This window comes from Dromiciops gliroides, chromosome 3, assembly GCF_019393635.1.
Source record: "Dromiciops gliroides isolate mDroGli1 chromosome 3, mDroGli1.pri, whole genome shotgun sequence".
NCBI classification, from domain to species: Eukaryota; Metazoa; Chordata; class Mammalia; order Microbiotheria; family Microbiotheriidae; genus Dromiciops; species Dromiciops gliroides.
In genome coordinates, this window is record NC_057863.1 from 237,786,046 (window position 1) to 237,811,131 (window position 25,086).

Below are 25,086 nucleotides of genomic sequence, written 5' to 3' on the forward strand. Positions count from 1 at the left end.
GTTGCACAATTAATAATATAAACATTCATATAGCCCTTACTATGTGCCAGGAACTATGCTGAGCAGTGATCATCTCATTTGGTCCTCACAGCAACTCAGAGATGTAGGTACTGTTATTATCTCCATTTTACAGATGAGGGAGCTGAGATAGAAGTTAAATGACTTGCTGCCCAGGGTCACATTGCTAATATGTGTCTGAGGTGGTATTTGAACTCTGGTCTTCCTGATTCCAAGCCTAGCATTCTATCTGCTACACCATATAGCTGCCTATCTGAGGGGGATACAATTTGAATGTAAGTTATTCCCTACCTTGTCTTTAATGAAGGCATATAATTATAGTTTATTAACTTATATTTTTATATAAAATATATACAAATAATACAAATAAAATTATAAAAGCTAAAATTTAGTAAAATACTATACAATATGTTGTATAACTAGGTGATATTGAGGAGGCTTATTTTCAAGTATTAAGTTTATGTACTTTTCTGTTTCTATGTTTTCATTTTTAGGAATTTGAAAATTGTCTGAAAAATAAAAATACAAGTCCTTAAGGATAAAGTAATTGAAAAAGCATAAAAAAGTTTAAAGTGATTTTAGGGGAATAGTCAATCTGGTCAACTTATTTTAATATTTGTTTACTGCTTTATGGTTTACATAGTGCTTTAGATACACATCTGATTTTATTCTTACAACAACCCAGTGACATATGATTGAAGAGACTTAAACCTTTTTAGTGACTTAACAAACCTCATACAGTTAGGAAATAGTAGAGCTCAGTATTACTCTGTCCTCTATAGCATGTTACCTTTCAACCCTTTTCTTTGCCTGGGCGGAGGGATGGTGGTGAGAGGTACATTTTTCCAGTGTAAGATCATAGCTCTTATGGCTATCTCTTCCAATCTCCTCACTTTGTAAATGAGGAAACTGAGTCATAGGGAGCTTAAGTGACTTGCCCAAAGTCACACAGGTAGGAAGTATCCTGATTTTGCTACTGATTGTGCATTGGTCAATTATTTGAACCAGTCACTCTGATTTTATTTGAAGGTATTACGAAAACATGTTTAGATTTAAATATCACTATAACAGTTTGATCATTGTTTCCTGCAGTTCAGTTTTCTTATGGTATAAATGAAATGCTGCATAATTATATGGTGTTTGTTGGTGATATGATTCTAAACAAGCTTGAGGAAAATTTATTCTTTTAGCAATTTCAGTAACACTACGTACCATTATGGTAGAAAGGCTTAAATTTACGTCAAATTTTTGTACAACTCAGAAAGAAAGATCTTTACTGATGACAAGAAAAATGATTTGTAGAAGACAATTGCCTAAGAAACTGATCCCTAATTTTTTTCTGAATGTATATTTGCTTTGATTTATATCAAGCAAATATGTGTATGTTTGTGTATTTACGTGTGTGTGTGTGTGTGAATATCAGATCTGTGATTTCATTTCTGTAATGAACTTCTGGGGAGGAAATTTCTCTATCAATGCAAGACCTCCATACCATCTCTTTCATTTATAGTCTTCCATTTGGGGGGCACTGAGACACATGTCCTTTCCTTTCTCACACAACCAGTATATTTCAGATGGATGAGAATCTAGATTTTCCAACTCTGAGTCTTTCTAGCAAATACATTGTGCTGCCTCTTAATTACCTTAAGTTATTAAAGCTTTTTTGGAAAGAAGTATCACCCTTTATTGGCAGGAATTTCTAGGAGATTTCGTGCACAGATGTGTTTTCACTCCTCTAAAATGTGTTAAATTGCTATTCTAATTGGGACTTGGATGATTATTTTTTTTCCTTCGCCCATTTTCTTAAAATACCTTCTCTCCCACTGCCACCCAACCAGGCTTGTGTGTGTGTGTGTGTGTGTGTGTGTGGATAGACACATGCATATGTACATTCATTCATCCATCCATTTATGTATGTATCTATGCCCATACATAGATATTTCTTATAATGCCATTTAAGCAACCATGTGCTTACACACTTGTGGGCTACATACATTCTAGTCAGTCTTTAGCTGAATAAAATCTGTTCTAGTAATTCCCCAATTCTTTTTCTTTTGTGGGGCATTGAGTATAAGGTTTCTTTCTGGTCTGGAGTAATTTTGGTAGTGTTTACAGTTGCTAACATATCTTTATGAATAATAGGGACTGTTTGTTTTGTTCTAAACCTTTCTGCCCTTAGCCCTTACTTAGAATAATAGGAGTCATGAGTATTTTCTATAAGATTAGTCGTCTGTGGTCTTCTTTGGAAAGCCATCATTATTCTAAATAGTGTTCTTAGCCTAGTTGTGAGGAAAGATGATTGAATCAACAGGGGCATTTGCTTTGCTAGGCTAGTTGAAATATTCTGCATGTATACATTAATTTATCAATTTGTCAAGGAATACATAAGTTCTGGAAGCTGTTCTGTTATAAAACTTGTATTGAAAACATAAATTTAGTCTGATATATATTGGGGAACAGTTTGAGAGTTACTATGATTACCTGGTCCTTTTCACCCTTCCCACCCAGCCAGGCCTGAGATGTTCTAGGCATACTGCCTCTGTGGAAATGGGCCCTAGTGCACCGTGTATGTGTGTGTGTGTGTGTGTGTGTGTGTGTGTGTGTGTGTGTGTGTGTGTGTGTGTGTGTGTTGGTGTGGCCAATGCTCTGCTCGGTGTGTGTCTTCCCCTGGGACAGAGTTTGAGTGTTGTGCCTCAACTCCATTTCTCCCATGGTTCTTCTTGCATGCTTTTGCATGGGTTGGTGATTTTCAGGAATGCATATTTCAGTGTCATAGCAGAACTGCCTGTACTATCTGTTGTATGGGTTGTAATTTTTAAAGCAATTTTATGCATACAGAATGCTTATTAAACAGAAAAGGGAAAAACTTGTTAAGATGAATATTTTGTTGACTGTATTTTTTAAAAGACAATACTATATTTGTCAACTTTTATTCTGAATAATGGTAATAGGAATTCCATGGGAATTTTGATCGTAGGCACAATTTCATTATAATATTAGATATGCAAGTTTGTGACTAAGCAATAGGTTCCAGTGTATACCTCCTAAATATTTACAATATGCAGCAGTTTTTATGGGCATACTGCTTTTATACAAAGATTTCCTCCCTCACTTTTCCTTGTATACCCTTTGTAGGATAATATATTTAGAACTCTAAGTGTCCTTGGAGCTTATGTGGTTCAACTCCTTCATTTTGAGAATGAAGAATCTGAGGCTCAGACGTTAAATGACTTGGCCAGGGTCATACAGGTACTAACTAATTAGTAGTGCCAGAATTCAAAACCAGGTCAGGTTCTATGATACCAATTGCCACTGTACCACCACACTGCCTCCTACTTATTCTGTCTGCTTGCAAAAAAAGGATATATGTAATAGAAGGGGGAAGGCCACTTGTTTTCATGAACTATACTGAGTTTTTCCAGTATTCTCTACTTTGTATTATCTGTCTTTAAAGTTTTAATTAGCAATATTAATTTTCTTATGTTATTGCCAGTACTCCCAGTGTACTTGTGTATGTATTTACTACATAATACATGTGTAAATGGGGACCTGGAATGAAACTACACGGATTTTGTTTTGGGGGGTTTCTTTTAATCTTTTCCCTCTTGCATGCTATTTTCCTTGGGGGAAGGAGGTGTGGCTTAGAAGGTAGAGAAGAGTTTTGGACTTTGTGTCAGGTTGATCTGGGTTCAAGATCTACTTCTGTGACTATGGCCAGGTTATGTAACCTATCTATCAGGGCCAGAATTTGCTTATCTATAAAATAACGATGAAACCTTTAGTACTTACCTCAGTGTTGTCAGGAAATGCAATTGAGATAACTTGTGTATGGTCAGTTCTGGTATATCAACACGGGTATCGTTTTTATTGTAAAACTGCAATAAAAACCACAGAACTTATGGGGGAAATGGGATTGGAACACAATGCTCAAAAACTTCTGTGACACCTTTAAAAAAAAGATTGGAGCCGAATAAAAAGGATAGCACAATTTTATAAAGGTTAAATGGTTAAGAAATATGTAAATACTACAAAAAATAGTTAGTGGCTGCCTTTGAGGTCTCAGGTTGCTGCTTGGCCTTTAGCCCTAGGCTACATAAGCAATTGGACAGGCCAGGATGGAAGCTGTGGCTAGAGGCAGTTGGGGGTGGGGCTGATGAAGATCCTCATTCTCTGCTCCTACATCCTAGTACACCAAAAGATATGTAATAAATATGACACTTTACCTTGAGGAAGACTAAGGAAAGGATTGCAGCTTATAAATTGGTGCAGTTTTCTACATTTCTCATTGTTCCTAGTGGAAGACGTCACACAGAAGGAACTTTGAAATTTGTTATGCTTAACATATTCTCTACTATATCAATTACATTGGAACAAATTTAAGTTTCTGAACCGATCACAATAGCAGAATTGACTACTTTTAAAACATTAAGGTGCTGTACACAGTCAATATAGAAATATCTAAATATCTATATCTATATCTATTTATTTATTTATTGACTGGAGCCATGCTGTTGTAAAGAGCTTACTGTGAGAAACTTCTTTACTAGTACAGATGAGTATCTTCTCTGCAGTCTGAAGTCTTAGAGAGGGGAGGGGCTTGGGCTCTTAGAGGTTGACCGACTTGCCCAGAATCACACAGCCTGTATTTGGCAAAGGAGGCATGGACTATGGCTAGTGCAGGGGTTCCTAACCATTTTTATGTCATAGTGCCCTTTGGTAATCTGCTTAACCCTTTTCAGAATAATGTTTTTAAATGTATAAAGTACATAGGATTACAAGGAAACCAATTATATTGAAATGCAGTTTTATATATATATATATATTTTAACTTTATGGAGCCCAGGTTAAGAAAACCCCTTAATGAATACATAAATGTATAAGTTCTAATACACACACACACACACACACACACTCATATATACATACACACAGATACTCACACGCAGATATACAAACATTTCCCCAAGTAGAATGTAAACATTCTTGCCTGGAGAGTGGGATCAGCTTTATGCTACTTTTCTACCCCCACCCCCCCATAGCATTTAAAACTGTATCATGTGTATAGCAAACAGAAAACAGATATGTTAGAGTCTGTCATTTGATTTTACTTTTGTCTTGGGGGTCCTAGAAGGAAACTTGAAATTTTTTGAAGCTTCTAAACTAGGGGGAATGAAGTAAGGCATAGAAGGAGGAAGGGAGAAGAAATTGATTTCTTAACTCATTTCAGCTAGTGTCTTTCCTTTTGCTTTTTTCTTTTTGCTCCCAGCTGTTTGAATATAGGAACCAATACATGATTTCCATTAAAACGTCATTTGCCTCCTTCTCTACCTTGGTTTACATGTATTTCTTCCAGCTGTTGTACTTTATACCAGATAAACTCAAAATTATAGGTAGTCATTTTTGGCAAAACCAGCTTGTTTACAGATTAGTCATATAATCATATTGCTGTGTTAAGGGACCTGATCATATGATGAATTTCCCAGGGTAAAGTGCTGATATGCTGCAATACATCAATAAGCTATGTTTTCAATTTAAGATAGCTTGAGAAATGTATCAGCCAAGGTGTGAACAGAAATAGAAAAGCTGTTTGAATCTAAAGCTTTTAATAAGTCTGTGATTTATTTTTCTAAAAAAAAAAAATCAAAGTATTAAGTTAAAGCTTCAGCTGAAGTTTTAGTTCTGAGAGAAAAAATAAAATCTACTTTTCCTATTTTTTAAAAATAAGAAAATAAAACATGAAATTTGATTCAGTGAGTGAAGCAGGTAATAAGTATATTTCTGTGTTATGGCTTGTCAGGGAGATTTTTTAAAAAATAGATGTTTATATGTCATTTTCTCCTCCTACATAGTGAACTTCGTAAGAACAAGGCAAGGATGGTGTCCCTTAATCTTTGTACAGTGGAGGCACACATAGGGACATTTTATTTATTCGGATTCAACTCTAGGAGTTTGCCCCCCTACCCCGAAAAACAAAACAAAACAAAAAAGAAGGGTAGGAGTAGGGAGAAAGAAAAAATATATGAATTATGTTGAGGGTCTGACTCCATAGGTCATTCTATTCAGTGAGCATATGCCCTAGAGACAGCATGAAATTATAAGTGAACCCCATTCCCCTTCCTCAGTGGATCTCTGCTATCTGTACACCAATTTTTATCCATAAGTTGCATCTGGCTTGCTGACTTCCATTATCTACATAGTTTCAACATACTAGAGGCTGATAAACAAGAGAATCAGCTATAGACAGACATTTATTTTCACCATGCATTGTTTTTGTCTTTTATGTGAAACTTTAGAACCTAAGTCCTATGCGAGATGAAACTGATTTAATTATTGTATCTGCATTGTGTTCTGGAAACAGTAGATGTTTGCTAAGTATTGAAATTGATAAGTGTTGGTGGGGGGAGGAAGGGAGGGTAGAGTAGAGGAAAATAGAATGAAATATCTGGAAAGAGAAAGATTAATGGACAGGAAAAAATGGAAACAGAATGAGAAAAAGAATGATGACAGAGAAAAGAGGGAGAAAGCTAGAAAATCAAGCAGATGAAAAAAGGACCAAAGGAAAAGAGGTCTGCTGAGAAAAAAGAAAAAATTCTCTATCTCTTCTTTTTCTCTAACGCATTATCCAAAATAATTGATCTCGATATCCTATTTCAGTTTAGTGCCTTGAAAGGCTTCCCTTTTAGCTGGCCAAGATTTTCAGTGTTTCTAACTCCATCATTTGGTAGGCTTAGCACCCAGCTGTCTTAACCAGACTCCCCTTCATCTTCCCTAAAACTTACTTGTTTTTTCAGTAATGTCAGTGCCACCAAAGAGAATAGCTTAACCTCATAAAATCATTAATGTAGATGCTTTTTCTTTCTTCGTTTTCTCTAATCTCTTCTTGCCCTCAGATAGTTTATTTTGCAACCACAGAAATTTTTTATCATCGTTATTATTATTATCTCTAACAAATAATAGCTAGCATTTATATAGGGTTTTAAGGTTTTTAAAACACTATATATGTCATATCATTTGATTCTCAAACAACACTGGGAGGTAGATGTTTTAGTTCCCATTTTATAGATAAGAAAATTGAGGCTGATGGAGGTAACATTTTGTCCAAGCTCACACAGCTAGTTTGAGTCTGAGACAGGATTGGAACTCTGGTATTGATAACTTCAAGTCTATCACTCTCTAAGCTGTACTACCTACCTATCCAACCAGTCCTATATCCTTTGGTTTCTAATGTGTCATCAATAAAGAACAACTTGGTTCTTTATTTTTGCTTTTATTCCACATTTCCTCATCAATTATTCATCTGGTAGTGGATGTTTCTAACCTAAGAGACTACCATAACAGTATTCTGATATGGTAAACCACTGTTAGCTAGAAAATTTGGTTAAGATGAGCAAGGGTCTTTTTCTCATTTTTCCTTTTTTTTCTCTCCCTCTTTAAGCTCTTTCTCCCCCCCCCCTTTTTTTTTCTTTCCCTCTATTGTTTCTGATCAGGCTACTTCAGTGAATCAGTGGATTTTATTTCCTTCACAATGTGGAAAGTGTGATTTCATTTCCAGAAAATGCTTGAAAGTATTATTACTTAATAACATTTTTCCATCCTACTTTGGATTTACAATAAGTATAATTTGTCAATTTAAACCATTATAAAACATCTTGCTTAGGTTATTGCTGTGGCCATACCATTTGTGAGATTCCCTTTTCTTCCCGACAGATTATTTTTTCTATACCAAATTTAAGAACTTCTATTAGAGTTTTTTTGTATGGTTATGTAGCAGAGTATATAGGTAACTGTGTTTGATATGGTATGAGGGGTAAAGAGTATACTGGTAGCAGGACAGGTAGGATATTTGGGAAAAAGTGAAAGCTGGCCAAACTGTGGCCTCTGTCTTTGCCCCTAAGATTCCCCAGGGAGCACTGCATTACCCTCTTAACCAGGTCTCAGACTGTTTCTTCCTTTGCTCCTGCTTACTGGGAGTTGGTCATCCTGGCCCTCATGGGACTCAATATCACTTCCTTCCAGTATTGGACATCAAGGGAGGATACACCTCTCCCCCTCAGTGGACTAATCCATTCACTGTTTCTCAGGCTGAACACATTTCTTAATGGTCAGCATACTCTCACCCCACTGTATTCTCACAGTCCTAGTGATCACAGATCTCATACTTTCATTGTATAAACCCGTTCCTCATGCCCTGTTGCCTACTCACTTACTCCCATCCCTCTTCAGATCTCTCCACTCTTATCTCCTGTGCTCTCTGGAATGCCTTCTTCATAGCTGACACACTTGGCTTTTGCCTTAAATCTTCTATCTTCTGGCATTCACTAAGACCTAGATCCCCTTTGAAGACAAAGTCTCCCTGGCCACCCTTTCTACTGCTAGATGCACTTTAACTCACTGTCTGACTCACTGTGTTGGTGCAGTTGGTCTCCCTTCTTGTCATTTCCATACTCTCTCTGTACCACCACCATTCAGTAATCTCTCTTCTCGAGGTTCATTCAATCCATATTTATCACACAATCAAGATTTTGGTGGGTGTTATAAATTGCTTCCCAGGGACCCTTTCCTTTCCTCAGTGAGTTCAATGCCCGCCTACTACCTTTCCCTCCTTCCAATTTTTGCCCTTATGCTAGGGCACTTCAATAATATTCCTTTAAAATTCTAATTTCCTCTGCTTTTACCTCAGCTATACATTGTGATGCACATATTCTCGACCTTGCTATCATTCACAAATGTTCTACTTCCATCAGGAACTCTGAAATTCCTTTATCTGATCATAATTTTTTTGTTATTTCACTTTTTCCTTTGCCTTATGACCTCTAATGCTGACCTTTGTTCTCACTGTGACTTCTAACACCTCTGCACCTCAGTTCTTGCTTAAGCTATCACCCCTGCACTGGCTATGCTCTCTTCTCTTTACCATCTTGGCTAACCAGTTCAAGCTCTACACTATTGTCTGTGCCTGATAACTTTACCCCTAGATCAAAAATTTTTTTTTTTTGGACGGGACAATGAGGGTTAAATGACTTGCCCAAGGCCACACAGCTAAAGTGTCTGAGGTCGATTTTGAACTCAGGTCCTCCTGAATCCAGGGCTGGTGCTGCTTTATCCACTGTGCCACCTAGCTGCTCCCCCTAGTTCCATTTTCTAATCTTGCTCTGCAAAGTCCCAGCCTTGGATCAATCCTGATTCCCCTTTTGACTGGTTTTGCCTTTCCTTGATCCTCAGTTTGGCCATAGATCCTGCCACATTATAAACACTTACTTCCTGTTGACTTGGTAGGAACAAGATAACAATTTTAGCAGGGATGAGAGTTGAAAGAATTATTTCATTGAAATTCAAAAATTATGCAACCTGCTTGTGTTACAGATCTGCAGTCTGGTACAGTGTGTTGGGACTGGAGTCAGGAGGGTGTGAATTCTAGTCCTGCCTCTGACATTACTAGCGAGTGATCCTGAGCAAGTCATTCAATCTTTGCCTGTCTCAGTTTTATCATCTGTAGAATGGTGATAATAATATCTCCTATCACATAGAGTTATTGTAAAAAAATCACGAGATAACATAAAATGGGCTTCTAAATCTTAAAGCACTATATAGATGCCTTTAGGTAGCTATAATTATTAGTTGAAAAACATGAGACTTGGAGTCAATAGACACATGTTTATTATTTCTGATACTCTGATCTTCAGCTGAACTCCCTTAACCTCCTTGATCCCCAATTTTTTAAAATTTAATTTTTTTTTTTTTTAGTGAGGCAATTGGGGTTAAGTGACTTGCCCAGGGTCACACAGCTAGTAAGTGTTAAGTGTCTGAGGCTGGATTTGAACTCAGGTACTCCCGACTCCAAGGCCAGTGCTCTATCCACTGCGCCACCTAGCTGCCCCAATCCCCAATTTTTTAATTTGTAAATTAACTTGAATTCTATTCACACTACCTACCTCATAGGGTGCTATGCAAATATGTGCCACTATTATCTATTTATGTTTCTACACAGGAAGGCAATAGGTATGTATATAAAAATTAAATTGGTGTCTCAGGTAGAACAGGTAGAAAAGCTTTGTAGGAATGTGTCTACCCTCCATCTTAAAAGAGAGATAGAGATGTCTCTGGCAGATTGAAAGATAATACCCAAGAACACAAAACCTCAAGGCAAGGAGGCAAAGATTTCTTATCCCTTCCCTTGTTATGTTAACATAATCAAATCTATTTGTGTGGAGCCACATGAATTTTTAAATTCAATTTAAAAATTTTTATATTATTAATAGTATAGTAAACCTTTTTAGATACTCAGAAATGTGTTTCGGAGAGTGAAAAAACCTTAATAAACTTATGGCTTGGAAAGGGACCACAGGAAATGAGTTCAATCTTATCTTTGCCACTTACGACCTTAGACAAGTCACTTAACTTCTCTGGATCTAATTTTCTGTAAAATGAAAGGTTGGATGGTAAGGTCCCTTCTAGCTCTATCTCTGTCCATTTATTTATTTATTTATTTTTAGTGAGGCAATTAGGGTTAAGTGACTTGCCCAGGGTCACACAGCTAGTAAGTGTTAAGTGTCTGAGGCCGGATTTGAACTCAGGTACTCCTGATTCCAGGGCCGGTGCTCTATCCACTGTGCCACCTAGCTGCCCCTATCTCTGTCCATTTAAAAATTTCATTTCTGTGTAGATCTAATGCTAGTTATTGATCATTTTTTGATGAAGCCAATGAGGATACTTACTAAAATATTCTTGAACTGTGTGCATATCAAATCTAACCTGCTCCTGGTCTCAGCTTCATTTCAAGTTTAATGAACTTTTTCATTAAGGATGCTACCATTGAGGAAGATGGACACAAACTTTGTCCAGAATAGCCAGTTAATCCACATTTTTAACCACTTGTTTTGTGGTGAGCATTCCTCCAGCCACCTGGGATACAAAGACAACTCCCTGCCCTCAAGGAGTTGCATTTTTATACAAGGAGATTGCAGTCTTCCCTAAGGATTGTGATTGGACCTGTGATTGTGTTGGTATGGAAAATTCCCTGCTGAGGAACTTGCTCTTTTACTAAAGTAGGGTGGCACTTTCTTTGCAAGTTAGAGAGTGGTCTAGAACACTGAGATGAGGTACTGGATGATTTAGAGTGAAGACTCAAACCCAGGTCTTCTTAGCTTTGAGGCCAGCTTTCTGATGCCACACTTGCCTCTCTTACACATATACACATATATACAGAATATATACAAAATTAATAAATACATAGTAAGGAAGGAAGACATTAACTTTAGCAATGATCAGGGGAAAAAAAAAACTTAATGTGAATGCTGGAGGTGAGAGATTTTTAAGAAATGGAAGTGAGGTGAGAGTGCATGCCAAGTATGTAGTATTGCCAGTGCAGGGGCACACAAAGGAGAGGTGGAGTGTTATATAAGAAGAACATGAGGAAAGGCAGTTTGGCTGGACCATAGAGATCATGAAGAGCAGCAATATATACTGAAAAATATATGGTTAGGCCCTCCTGTAACTATCTACTTAGGGGATATCTGTCTAAGGTTGACTTCACACCCCTGGGTCATGTACTACATTTGGCTTGCAGATAATACATTGAACTAGGCAGCTAGGTGGCAAATGGATAGAATATGGGCCCTGGGGTCAGGAAGATTCATCTTCCTGGGTTCAGATTTGGCCTCAGACACTGAGTAGCTGTGTGACCCTAGGCAAGTCATGTAACCCTGTTTGCCTCAGTTTCCCCATCTGTAAAGTGTGCTGGAGAAGGAAATGGCAAACCATTCCAGTATCTTTGCCAAGAAAACCCCAAATGGGGTCACAAAGAGTCTGACATGTCTGGGGCCTAAGGAGATGGAGAGGTTCCAAAACCAACAGCACAAGATTTGGAAGGTAGAAAAATGGTCCAGAAACTGAGGTATAGAAAAGAAAGAACTTTCAGTGGGGTGTGTGTGTGTGTGTGTGTGTGTGTGTGTGTGTGTGTGTGTGTGTGTTTATAATTTGTACTTTTTTTTACAATAGCAGGTGGATCTAGACATGCTGAAGAAGCTTTTCTTGTTCTCCATTGAAGAGAGATTCACCTGTCATCACAACTGTTATTCTTCACAAAGTTTACCTGACTCTATCCACACAGTATACTTAATTTGCAGTCTTAGCTACCTCTTGCATGGATTAGTGCAGTGATCTCCTAATTGGTCTCCTTGTCTCGAGGAATGGGGAAACCAACTGAGACTAAATATTTTTTTGAGATGTTCTTTGGTAGAAAATCCCTATACAGATAATCAAGGGCTCATAATGCACATTTAATTATGAGACCATGTTTCAGGATGATCAGATCTGCTAAAGAATACTGTTTAAATTTAGGAGATTATTTGTTCTTTTTATATATTTGCTCCCAGCAATAAATAACTTGGCATGTTCCTTGGTGTTCAAAATATGTATTTTAAGAGTCCAAATAGAATACTTTATATCATTTTAGGAAAGAATATATCATTTTTTGGACAGATTATGAGGCAGATAGTTACATATAATTGAACCAATTTGCATTCTCTATTTTCTCTTTTCCTTCGCTTGTACTCCTCTTCTCCCTCTATAATAATATGTCAGTTAGATTGAAACAGACAATTGGAACTAAGAGGTTTCAGATTGGATGTTGCCAAGCCTGATTATGGCCCTACATTCTACAAGCCAAGAAGCAACCTTAGTTTATAAGAAGAACAAGGGGAACATAGGCTTTTGTCTTTCTTGTGTCAAGTTCAAGTGTCTCTGCCTATAAAACTCTGCTCAAGTTCTGCCTTCTTAATCATCTCAGCCCACAATGATGATGTTAGATGATGTTAGGTGCAGTGCATTTTTAGAGGCCACATATAAGCATAGATTCTAGAACTGGAAAGGACCTCAGAGCTCAAGTTCAATTCCATCATTTTACAGATGAAGAAACTGACTATACATTTATACATAAACTAAAGTCAGGATTTGAACCCAGGTCCCCTGATTTCAAATGTAATCCTCTTTCTTTTGGATTGAAGCTAAATCATATGACAAGGAGGCAAATTTATCATGTTTTGTTGCCTTAACTTACTTAGATGTTTCTGGAGACTAATGGATGTGTGGATAAAAGTGTGGAGAGGTTTTTATTAGGAGTGACAAATGAGCAATGGAGTGAAATGTCAATTGATAAAAATGGAGTTGCTACTTGTTTTATTCCATACTTATGCTGCCTGTCACCTCATTTAGACTTCAAGGACCTTGAGATCAGGGCCTGTTGTGTAATCTGGTTTACTACACAACACCCTGTTCTATCCTCCTACTCCCTCTATCCCCTTACCCCCATCTCTGTCCCAAATATTAACCAGTTCTGTGAGATGAGTGCTAATTATGAAGAGAAAGGAGCAGGTAGGTCATTGCTTAGACAAATGTGATGCTCAATAACTTAATGGCTTATCTATACTTTTGAGTCTTTTGGCTGCCACATTTATTATTGACATTCATGTGGTTGGGAGCAATCCTCTGACATATGATGTTACTAGATTGGGTGATAGAGACCCAACCATTTTCATACTTTAGTAACTTCTCTTGTTTTTCAGGAGGAATGAGGTTCTTATGACTTAGTATTTCATTTCTTAGGATTCTTTGCCAAAATGACAGCAGTGAAATATAAAGGTCACTGGGTGGGTCATCAACAGGGTGTTAGTAACATTTTGGCAGAAGGAGCCCTAGTTGTTTCTGTAAAGAAGATTTCCTTTTTACCCCCAGTGGCTAACATGTCCAAATGGAATTCTCAGCAGGGATATAATGAGTAGTCATTTGCCACCCCCTGACTATAAGGGTTTTTTTTTTTTTCATCTCAATGATCTTGGCTTGTAGAAGTCTTGGAAATTGTCAAAACTTCTTTCCTTCTCTTTTCCTTAAACCTTTACAGTTAACTCATTTTACCTTTGGCAAATCGGTTTCAAGAGTAGGGATATATGATCTGACAAAATCTACTTCCAATATCTCTCTCATCTAATAACCAGTTTTTCTTTATTTCCAAAGTGACTATTCTTGTTGAATCTAGTCACATTGAGTAAGAAGTAGGACTTATTATTTTGATATACTTTCCTATTTAGAAATATAAGATCCACTCGAAGTCCCACCAGGAAAGCCCTATTTTAAAAGTTTGCTGTGTATTCCTTTCCACTTCATTTCGACCCTCCCTTGGAAGTCAGAGGTTCAGCGCTGTGATGGAATCTATATGGGGAGCTTCTGGGAAAGAAGGTCTCTTTACGGGTTCAGATGACTAACTCATCCACAACTTAGAGAGTTGTGTAGAATCCTCAGAGATTAAGTGACTTGCCCATGGTCACACAGCCATTAGATGTCAAAGGTGGGGCCTGAATCCAGGTCTTTCTTTAGCAAAGGCAGGTTCTCTATCCTCTAAACCAGTAGTGTCAAATTCAAATAGAAAAGGGAACCATGGGCATCTAGGTGGTGCAGTGGATAAAGCACCAGCCCTGAATTCAGGAGTACCTGAGTTCAAATCTGACCTCAGACACTTGACACTTACTAGCTGTGTGACCCTGGGCAAATCACTTAACCCCCATTGCCCCGCAAAAACAAAACAAAACAAAAAAATAATAAACATTTTGGGTCAGCTAGATGGCGCAGTGGATAGAGCCCCGGCCCTGGAGTCAGGAGTACCTGAGTTCAAATCCAGCCTCAAACACTTAACACTTACTGGCTGTGTGACCCTGGGCAATTCACTTAACCCCAATTGCCTCACAAAAAAACAAAATACAAAAACAAAAACAAAAACAAGAAAAGGGAACCCTACTGTCTACATATTGACTTAGTTTTAAAATGTGATTATCTATGTTTTATCATATTTTCATTTATTTTGTCAAATATTTCCCAATTATATTTTTATCGAGCTCAGTGTTGTAGGCCACATGCTGCCTATGGACCTTATATTTGGTACCTCTTCTCTATGCTGCTTCTTTGTGTGCTTTATTTCAAATGCCTTGAGCTGTGTAATACTATTTCAAGTAAATGTGTATATGTGTGTGTGTGTGTGTGTGTGTGTTTTGTGTGTATCACTTGATGCATATCTCATTCATTCACTTGAATAATTTGCAGAGGAAGAGAAAAATGGGTAGAATCAAAGAATTTTAGATCTGGAAAGGACCTCAGTGGTCATCTATTTTGTCATGTACTTATTTGAAGAGGAAGCCCCTGTATAACAACTCTGACAAGTATTTATCTAATGTCCATGCAAGAGAAACCTGCTGCTTCCTAAGGTGCCCATTACACTTTATGACAGCCATAACTGGAAGGAAGTTTTTCCTTACACTGAACCAAAATCGATGTCTCTGTAACTCCCACCCATCTTTCTACTTCATTCATCTGGGGCCAAGCAAAACAAGTTTAATTCTGCTTTCGCATCAAAGTCCTTTTAATACTTTATTAAAAAATCATCCCCACCCCCAAAAACAAACCAACAACAACCCAAAAGAAACCCTACAAACTTTTTTTTTGCCCTCTAATATTTTGCACTTTCTTAGCCTAAGCATTGCTGGGTTTTCCTATATCATGATATCTACAGCCCTGCACTAATCTAGTTACCCTACTCTGAACATGTTCCAGTTTATCGATGTGACTACTTAGAACTGAACAGAATGGTCTGGAGAGAGTCTGAGCAGCAAGACTATCATTTCCCTTGTTTTAGATACAGTCTGTGATTGTATTAGCTTTTTGGGCTGCTTTTTGTCATGCTCTTGACTGATACTGAGCTTGAAGTCTACTAAAGCACCAAGATGTTGTTTTTTTAAACAGGTTCACTTGTCTACTCATACTCCCTCTATTCTGCACATTTTCAGTTAGTTTTATTTTAACTTTTTAAGTATATTTCTTCATTTATCCTTATTTCCTCTTAATAAATTTAACTCATTATTTCAGCCTGAGGAGCTCTTCAGGTCCTGATTCTCTTGTCTATGTTGTTGGACAGCAAATATGTTAAGTAAGAACAGATTCCTAGAATACCCCCATTAGATATTTTCCTTCAGGTTGGTAGCCATTAGCCAGACAAAGCATTCATCTTTGTGTCTGGTTATTCAACTATCTAACTAAATTATATGTAGCCCTAAGCTCAGGGGTTCTTAATCATTTTTGTATCACGGACTCTTTATGCAGTCTAGGGAAGCCTATCGACCCCTTTCTCAGAATAATATTTGTAAAGGAAGAAAATAAAATACATAAAATTACCAAGGAAACCATCAGATAGTGAAATTAAAGTTGCACTTTTTTCCTATCCAAGTTCACAGACCCCCTGAAATCTATTTATTGACCCCCACATTAAAAACAACCCTGCTTTCTCAAGTAATTTGACCAGAATTTCATTTGTGAGAGCATCCTATCTTTCTTGGGCTAGGACTACCAACTTGGTTGAATTTTATGTCACAGGAGCCTACACTCTTTTTCTCTGAAGCCTTAGAAGTCTGTTCCCTCCAAATCAAGGGCATATACCATACTATGCCTAGCTTTTCCTTGTCTTAGATTATGTAGGATTTATTGAACTTTAATATAATTTTTATTTGGAATTGCACTCTTGAAAAAAAACACATACATAAAATTCTCGATTTAACAAGTATTAAGACAAGTGTGTGTGTGTGTGTGTGTGTGTGTGTGTATGAGAGAGACAGGGTGGGGGGCAGGCTGGGGGTGATGGAATAAGTTGTCTCCTCTTTGCTGCAGATCTAGCTCAATTGCACCATAGGAAAAGCTAACTTTAAAAAAAAAAAAAAGGAAAAATTTAGGAGGCTCAAGATAGGCGTCATTAAAAGAGCTAGCCCTGTGACCCTGTGACTAGAGTGTCTGGTAAAGCTAAAAGCCTCCTAAAAGCAGGATTTGAGCACCTATTTTAATAGCTCATGGGGACAACCCTCTCATTGTTAGAAAACCTGCACTTCTGGCTGGAGCCGGGGGAATTAAAATGTAATTCCTTGTAGATATGCTAATCTTTTATGCTGATTGTCAAGAGAATACGGGTGAGGTTGGGAAATGCCAAACATGTCTGATTTCTCTGGTACCCAAGTGGTTTGGTAAGTCTGAGTGTGAGAAGGTAGGGGTAACCCAAAGCTTTTTTTTTTTTTTTTGGTGGGTGCCCAGGGTCACACAGCTAGTAAGTGTCAGTCAAGTGTCTGCGGCCGGATTTGAATTTAGGTCCTCCTAAATCCAGGGCTGGTACTTTATTCACTGCACCACCTAGCTGCCTGCGCCCTCCTTCCCCCCCACCCCCCCAAGCGTTTTTTTTTCCTTTTTCTTTTCATAGGGCAATGAGGGTTAAGTGACTTGCCCAAGGTCACACAGCTAGTAAGTGTCAAGTGTCTGAGACTGGATTTGAACTCAGGTCTTCCTGAATCCAAGGCCAGTGTTTTATCCACTGCGCCACCTAGCTGCTCCCCCCCCCAAGCATTTTTTAAAGCACTTATATATTCAAAAGTAATTGTGCTTTTTCTCTATCCCCCTCATCCCCCCCCCATATATTAACTTGTCATTTGTCATGTGACAGAAAAAGTATATAGGATTTGGGGTCCAGAGGCTTGGGTTCAAATTTCCCAGTTCAGCCATAAACATGTCATGTGACTTGGAGCAAGTAAGTTCTTCCTCTAGGCCTCAGTGTCCTTCTATTCATCAGTTGGACTAGATAAATTCCAAAATCTCTTCTACCATAAGCATTCTTTCTGTCTGTTGAATAAATTATTAGAAGCAAGTAGAGGTAAAGGGTGCAAAAACTGGAAGAAGATACTCAGGAAATGTTCCTCCTCTTCTTTTGATTCCCTCTTTCATGGAGACTTGTCCTCACTTCCCTTCTCTCCTTTTCTTTCTCTTTCTCTTTCTCTGTCTCTGTTTCTCTCTCTCTCTCTCTCTCTCTCTCTAAATTGTTTTAAAATTAAATCAAAAGTTCTTTTGCTCAGAATATATTAATATATGCAGTATTGCGAGTAACTTTTTAGTGCTCATCTAAACAGATTGCACATGGTAACTGAGATTAATTCCAATAAGGGTTGAAAAGAGCCTTAATTTCTTTATTTAAAAAAATATTATGTTAAACTATGCACAAATTTCAGATGACACGATGAACAAAAATAAGGCTTGGATAAGTCAGATGTGTCAGAATCATAGAAATTTAGAGTTGGAAGGGACATCAGTGACTTTGTAGTCTGGACCTGTGGTAAAACATAACTATATCCATTTCCAATTGACGATCCCTACTAATGGGGGACTCATTCTAAAAACAATAAAAATAATTTTTAAAGTGTCAGGTTTTGTGTTAGGCACGGGGGATACAAAAACAGGAGACAGTCCCTGCTGCCTACAAGAAGGTTACATTTTATTAGGAGGATACAGCATGTTCACATTTAAGTAAATACCGAATCTATACACAGTATTGGGGTTAGATGACTGATAACTAGGGATGAAGAGAGTCAGCACTTGAGTTGAGGCCTACAGGAAATGTAGGCTTTCAGGAGGCAGATGTGAAGAGCAGGAGCGTTCCAGGCAAGGGATACAGATTATGCAGATATACAGTAGTAGGGGATAAAATGCCATATCCCAGGTCAGCAGTTAGACCTGTTTGATTGAACATAGGTAAAGGTGGTATAGTGTATCATCATTTTCCAGAGCCCGATTGTGAAGGGCTTTAAGGGCCAAGCAGAGGAGTGTGTATTGTATTGTATTTCATTTCATTATTTCTTTATTTTTTGTGGGGCAATGAGGATTAAGTGACTTGCCCAGGATCACACAGCTAGTAAGTGTCAAGTGTCTGAGGCTATATTTGAACTCAGGTCCTCCTGAATCCCGGGCTGATGCTCTATCCACTGTGCCACCTAGCTGACCCTGGAGTGTGTATTTTATACTCAGGTCATTGGAGGCCCACTAAAGATTCTTGAGCAGGAGAAGTGACACATTCAGACCAGTGTTTTAGGAACATCAATTTAATAATTTAGCAGCTGTCTAGAAAAGGGATTGGGAAGGGAAGGGAAACTAATTTAGGGAAACTAGTCTGGAGGATGTTGAAATAGTCCAGGGAAGAGGCCATGAAGGCTTGGACACAGTGGTTATGGTGTGAACAGAATGAAGGAGACATGCAACAAATGCTGAGAAAGGAGACTTGATAAAACTTGGCAAATTATTGGATATGAGGGGAGGAAGAGAGTAAAGACTCAAGTTTAGCTTTTAGACTGAGAACTAAGATAACTGGAAGAACTTCAACACAGAATTAGGGAAGTTAAGTGAAGTGTTAGGGTTTTTTTTGGGGGGAGGAAATGATAGTGCATTCTTTTTTGGACATTTAGGTGGTGACATTAGGCAGCTGGAGATGTCTGATCATAGATTTAGATTTGGAAGGAACTTAGAAGTCTTCCAATTCATTACCTTCACTTTACAAATGAAGAAATTTGGGTCCAAGGTGGTAAAATGATTTAAAACTAACTACACAAATCATAAGTCTCAAGACTATGAGTTCAGTGTGTTTTCCCCAGTGCCACACTAAACTCAGAAGACAGATGAGGGCTAGATATGTAAATATAGGGGTCAATAGAAATGACATTTGTATTGATGGGAACCGAAGGATTTATTAGGAGAGTATAGATTGGAGAGAAAAGAACTAGGATATACCCACATGTAGGAGACAGGACCTGAATAATGAACCTGTACAGGACCTTGGGAAGGTGAAGTCTTGACAAACAGGAAGAGAATTATGAGATAACAGTATCATGAAGACCCAGGCAAGATAAAATATCCAGTAACAGGAGGTGGTTCACAGTGTGGAGATGTCAAGAAGGAAGAAGATTGAGAGATCATTGCATATCGTGAAAAGGAATTGAGTAGTGGTGCTGGAAGCTGTATTTCAAGGACTTGTGAAGAGAGTGGAAGATGAGAAAATAGAGTTAATGAGTTTGGACAGCTTTTTCTGGAACATTGTGTCCTCTTTGCTCATTATGCTTTTTTTTTTTTTTTTTAGTGAGGCAATTGGGGTTAAGTGACTTGCCCAGGGTCACACAGCTAGTAAGTGTTAAGTGTCTGAGGCCGGATTTGAACTCAGGTACTACTGACTCCAGGGCCGGTGCTCTATCCACTGCGCCACCTAGCTGCCCCCTCATTATGCTTTTGAATAATGTTACTTCTTAGGAAGCTTTTTCTTAATTCAAGGCTAAATTTGCTTCTTTATAGTTTCTACTCATTGCTCTTGGTTCTACTCCTTGGGGCCAAGCAAGACAAGTTTAATCCTTTCATATGATAGCCATGCAATACTTGAAGACAGCTATCATATCCAACTTCCTTTTCCCTTCTTCCCCATTCCCACCCACTCTTATTACAGATTCGAGGCCCTTCACCATCCTCATGCCATACCTCCTTTTGAGTATTCTCCAGATTATCATTATCTTTCCTTAAACTGTGGAAATCATAATTAGACACCTCAGATGTTGTCTGACTACAGCTGAAGAAAAATGGATTATCAAGCTCCATATTCCTGGACACCATGTCTCTCTTAATGCAACTAAAAATCTCATTAGTTTTGGTGGTGGCTGTTGTTCTATCACATTGGTGAGCTTGTAGTCCAGCGAAGTGACAAAAAACTTTTTCAGACAAACTAGTCTAACTATTCCTGTGTTGACCTTGTCAAGACAATTTTTGAACCCAGATGTAAGACTTACCATTTGTCCCTATTAAGATTCTTTTTTAATGTATTCAACCTAGTAGGGTTGTTTTTTTTTTTTTGATGTTTGCTTGTTTTTGGATCCTGACTATCATTTCCATGTTAGTATCATTGCACATTTAGTAAGCCTGCCATATGTCTTCATCAAATTTATTTATAAAAATAATAAAAAATACAAAGCTAAGGGCAGATCCTTGAATACTCTTTTAGATACCTTGTCCCCAGCTGAAATGGGGAGTTAATGGTTACTCTTGGAATTTAGCCATTCACCCAATGTATTGGATAGGGTCCTGGATTTAGGAAGACTTAGATTGAAATCCTGCCTCAGACATTTACTAGCTGCATGACCCAGAGCAAGTCATTTAAACTTCTCTGTATCAATTTTCTCATCAGCAAAATGAAAGGGTTGGACTTGACCTCTAAGTGTCCTGTCCCTTCTGGCTATAAATCTCTGATCCTATTGTCCTACTATATCATCTAATACACATCTTTTCCACACAAATTCCATGACATAGTTTATAAGGAGTTTCAATGCTATGGCCCTTTGTGTTTATTTTTAAAGATTTGGAAAGTAGTGACCCTTGAAGGGGATTATTGAAAGGGATATGCTGTGTGTTCATTTACCTTTTCAGAATTTTCATACTGTCATGATCAGTTTGCAAAATGGGTAACCAAAAGAATACTTGGCTATATTTCTTTTGAAAATTACAGGTGAACACTAATAAGAATAACCCCTTTTCTTTTTTTTAAAAATAAAAATATTTTATTATTTTCCAGTTACATGTAAGAATAATTTTCAACATTTGTTTTCATAGGATTCTTAGTTCCAAATTTTTCTCCCACCCTTCCTTCCCTCCCTCCTCCCCAAGACGGAAAGCAATCTGATATAGGTTATATATGTACAATCACATTACATATATTTCTGCATTAGTCATATTGTGAAAGAAGAATCAGAGCGCAAGGGAAAAACCTCAAAAAATGAAAAATAAACACCAAACCCAGCCCCATAGTAGAAACAGTGTGGTTCAATCTGCATTCATAATCCACAGTTCTTTTTTGTGGATGTTGAGAACATTTTCTATCATGAGTTCTTTGAAAATGTTTTGAATCATTGCATTGCTGAGAAGAGCCAAGTCTATCACAGTTGTTCATATAACCCCTTATTAAAAAAACAAAAAACCAAACCTTTAGAATTGATTTTTTAAAAAAGTAGGCCCTCAATTTATGATGGTAATAATGATAGACTTCTTACTTAGATTTTTCTCAACACATTTTTCTTGAATGTGAAAAACTTTACTGAATTTTGTTATTGTTATTTCTTAAATTTATAGGCACAGGTACCTTTGGACGAGTTCACCTAGTGAAAGAAAGAACAGCCAAACATTATTTTGCATTGAAGGTAATGAGCATTCCAGATGTCATTCGGCTAAAGCAAGAGCAGCATGTGCACAATGAAAAGTCAGTTCTGAAAGAAGTCAACCATCCATTTCTGATCCGATTGTAAGTCTTCTTTTTCTTCTTTTTTTTTAAAAACATTTTAGGGGTTGTGTGTATGTGTATGTTTTCACCTGTTAATTAACTGTATTCTGTAAGAAATATATAAAAAAAAATTGCAGTACACTTGTGAATCCTAATTATTTACTCTAATAATAATCACTGAAATAAAATTAGCTCCTAGTTATGAATGACATCTCAATGATCATAGGCTGGACCCTAAACACTGACTGGCTACTGCAGGCTGGGGCCATAGTTCTGTTTTTAGAGTCAGTCAGAGGGAATTTACCTCCTCCTACCCCTGGATGTAATTCAAATTATAGAATATTCAAACTAAAGAGGAAGGACCTTATCATTTATCTAGTTCATCTTCCTCATCATACAAATAAGGTGACTTGCTCAAGGTCACATGGTAAGTTAGTAGCAAAGGCAGCTCTCCTCAGTCTTGATCCACTTCTTGACCTACTACACGATGACCACAACAAAGGAAGTACATGCACTTTATAGCTATATTCTTTTTGGCCTGTTTCCACTAGTTGAGAGCCATGACTAGACTCCTTGATGTGAGCTTCTGAGCTATCTGGGATATTGATTACCTGTATTAATGCTTGCTTCTGCTGCCGCAGATAATCAACAGTTAATGTGGCTATATAATACTTTTCCTTCAAGGAGTTACAGGAGTGTATGTTTGTGAGGTATGTTAGTGTAGGTGGAATCCCCATTTTGAGTCATGGAAACTGGAGTACTGAGTGCTTAAGGGAATTGCCCAAACTCAACTCATCAGTTTCAAGATTCCCATTAGACCATTGCTCTGCAGCATGTCTGGGTAACAGAGAAATTACTGCATCAAAAATTTCCATCAGAAATTAAAGATTCACATTTTATGGTATAACAGAAAATAACTTATTTTGGAAAGTTCTTTGTTTCCTACTAGTTAGCTGTACTTTTAAACCATTTTAATGTAGTGGATTCTTAAGTCTTCTTCTATATGACATTTCCATTTACTAACACTTTTGTACTAGACTGTCCATGTTTTTGTTTTTGTTTTTGTGATATTTCATGTTATACCTAGAAGTTTGCTGTATTTGGTAGTACTTAATCCGAGAAAGGGCTATGTTTGAAAATTGCTTTGCAGATAAGTGACTTGGAACTTGGAATGCATTTTCACCCAGAAACACAAAAACACAATAGAGAATGATGATTTAAGTGCCCAGGCTGGCCCACAAAATCTTATTTAACCCATAACATAGCTAAATTTCTAGTATAGTCATTCATAATGAAGAAAATTGAGAACAATGTTTTCAATACTAGTAATTAAATTAAAGAGGAAAATTATGAATTTAAATAAGATTTTTTTAAAAAACTTACCCGTTGGCACTGTGGGAAAAGCAAATTAAATTATAAGAGGAAGCAACAGATTGAGTATTTTGTAGAAATCCTGTAATGGGGTAATGGACACTGTCAGGAGTTTTAGAGATGATGATGCTGAATGATTTTTATATTTGATTCCACTTCAAAATGCATTATTTTTTCCTTGATACTGATATGCTACTACATTCATCCCTATTAAGAGGCTTTGTTTAATTGTTTGTTTTGCAAATGGAACAAAAAAAAAGACAAAAGGAGAGCTTTTTTTTTTTTAATTTTTTTCAAACAAACCTTCCCCTCCTCCCAAGTATAGCATATTAGAATTTGAAAGAGAGAAAAAGAACAAGATTGGAGTAAAAACAAACATGTCCATTTATGTGGGTGGGTGGGTAGAAATTACTAGACTTAAAATTATGAATTATTAGGGGAAAATGTCATGCAATGATACTTAATGGAGGAGAAAGGGAAGACAAACTGGCCGTATTAGTCACCACCAGGATATAAGCCCAATCGCTACATAGAAGAGGGAAGAGTTAGGCTTAGAGTCCTCTGATGGAGTGAAGGGAGAGAGACATGTTCTACAGTTGTCTTTTAGGATCATGGCTATATATCCAGAAGACACCTGAAAGGCTACTTAACCTCCTCATTTTATAGATGATGAAACTGAGCCCCAGCCAGGGTAGCTAAGTGACTTGCCCAAAGTCACATAGGTAGGAAAATTATTTGAACCCAGGTCCTGCTGTTTCAGTGCTCTTTGTACTGTATCAGATTCTTCCATTATGTTGTTTTACAAAGCATGTGCTTATATTTGCAAAAATGCCTTTTTACTTGCTTTGGGGCAATGAAGTTTGTTGTTCAGTAGCTTAGATTTGAATGTAACATTAATTTATTTTTCCTATCCATCAGGCAAGGGGGAATGTATGTGCTGTTTTGTATATAGGTTGAACTAATTTAATTTTGAAGTCAGCTGATGAGTGTGGAAAAACACCAGGCAATTTTGTGTCAGGTAGAAATTGTGTAAGAGAGAGTAATGTGCTTAGTCTCCATTTACTGTAAAGGAACCTTTAACACTTAGCAAACTGACTACACTTTTCTACTTTGGGAAAATCTGGTGGGGGGATGAATATATTTGAAAGTGAGAAAAAATGTGTTTGGAAGTATCCAAGGAAGTTGTAGCATCAGTCAGAAGGAAATATTTAGGTACTGATTGCAAAAATGTTTTTCTTTCAGTTAAAAGGTGATGAATAATCTATTAATTTCTCTCTAATGATTTTGATGAACATAAATCTATAAAGGCAAGCATTTTGTTCTGTCATTCACTCCAGAATTGGAATGGTTGGCATTTAATTTAAAAAAAAAATAGTTCTTTAGCATTTGTCTTCATAGGGTGCATTGTAGAGATTTACAATGAATATGATTTTCTCTGTAAGCTTTAAAAAATCTCATAAAAGACATTTTGTATATTCATAGAACTGCTGAAAATAATTAAGTGCTGGGAATTAAATATAACACAGTTTTTAAAAATTGAGTTTCTT

At 37.3% G+C, this 25,086-nt stretch overlaps 1 protein-coding gene across 2 annotated transcripts in view; it reads left to right on the top strand.

The window, feature by feature from the left end:
• The window catches only part of PRKX (protein kinase X-linked), a 154,581-nt gene that overhangs the window by 53,838 nt on the left and 75,657 nt on the right, over positions 1 to 25,086 (top strand). For both annotated transcript variants that reach the window (XM_043997563.1, XM_043997564.1), the window contains exon 2: positions 22,021 to 22,189. In XM_043997563.1, the coding sequence (XP_043853498.1) occupies positions 22,021 to 22,189 (169 nt within the window). The remainder of the gene's footprint in view (positions 1 to 22,020; positions 22,190 to 25,086) is intronic.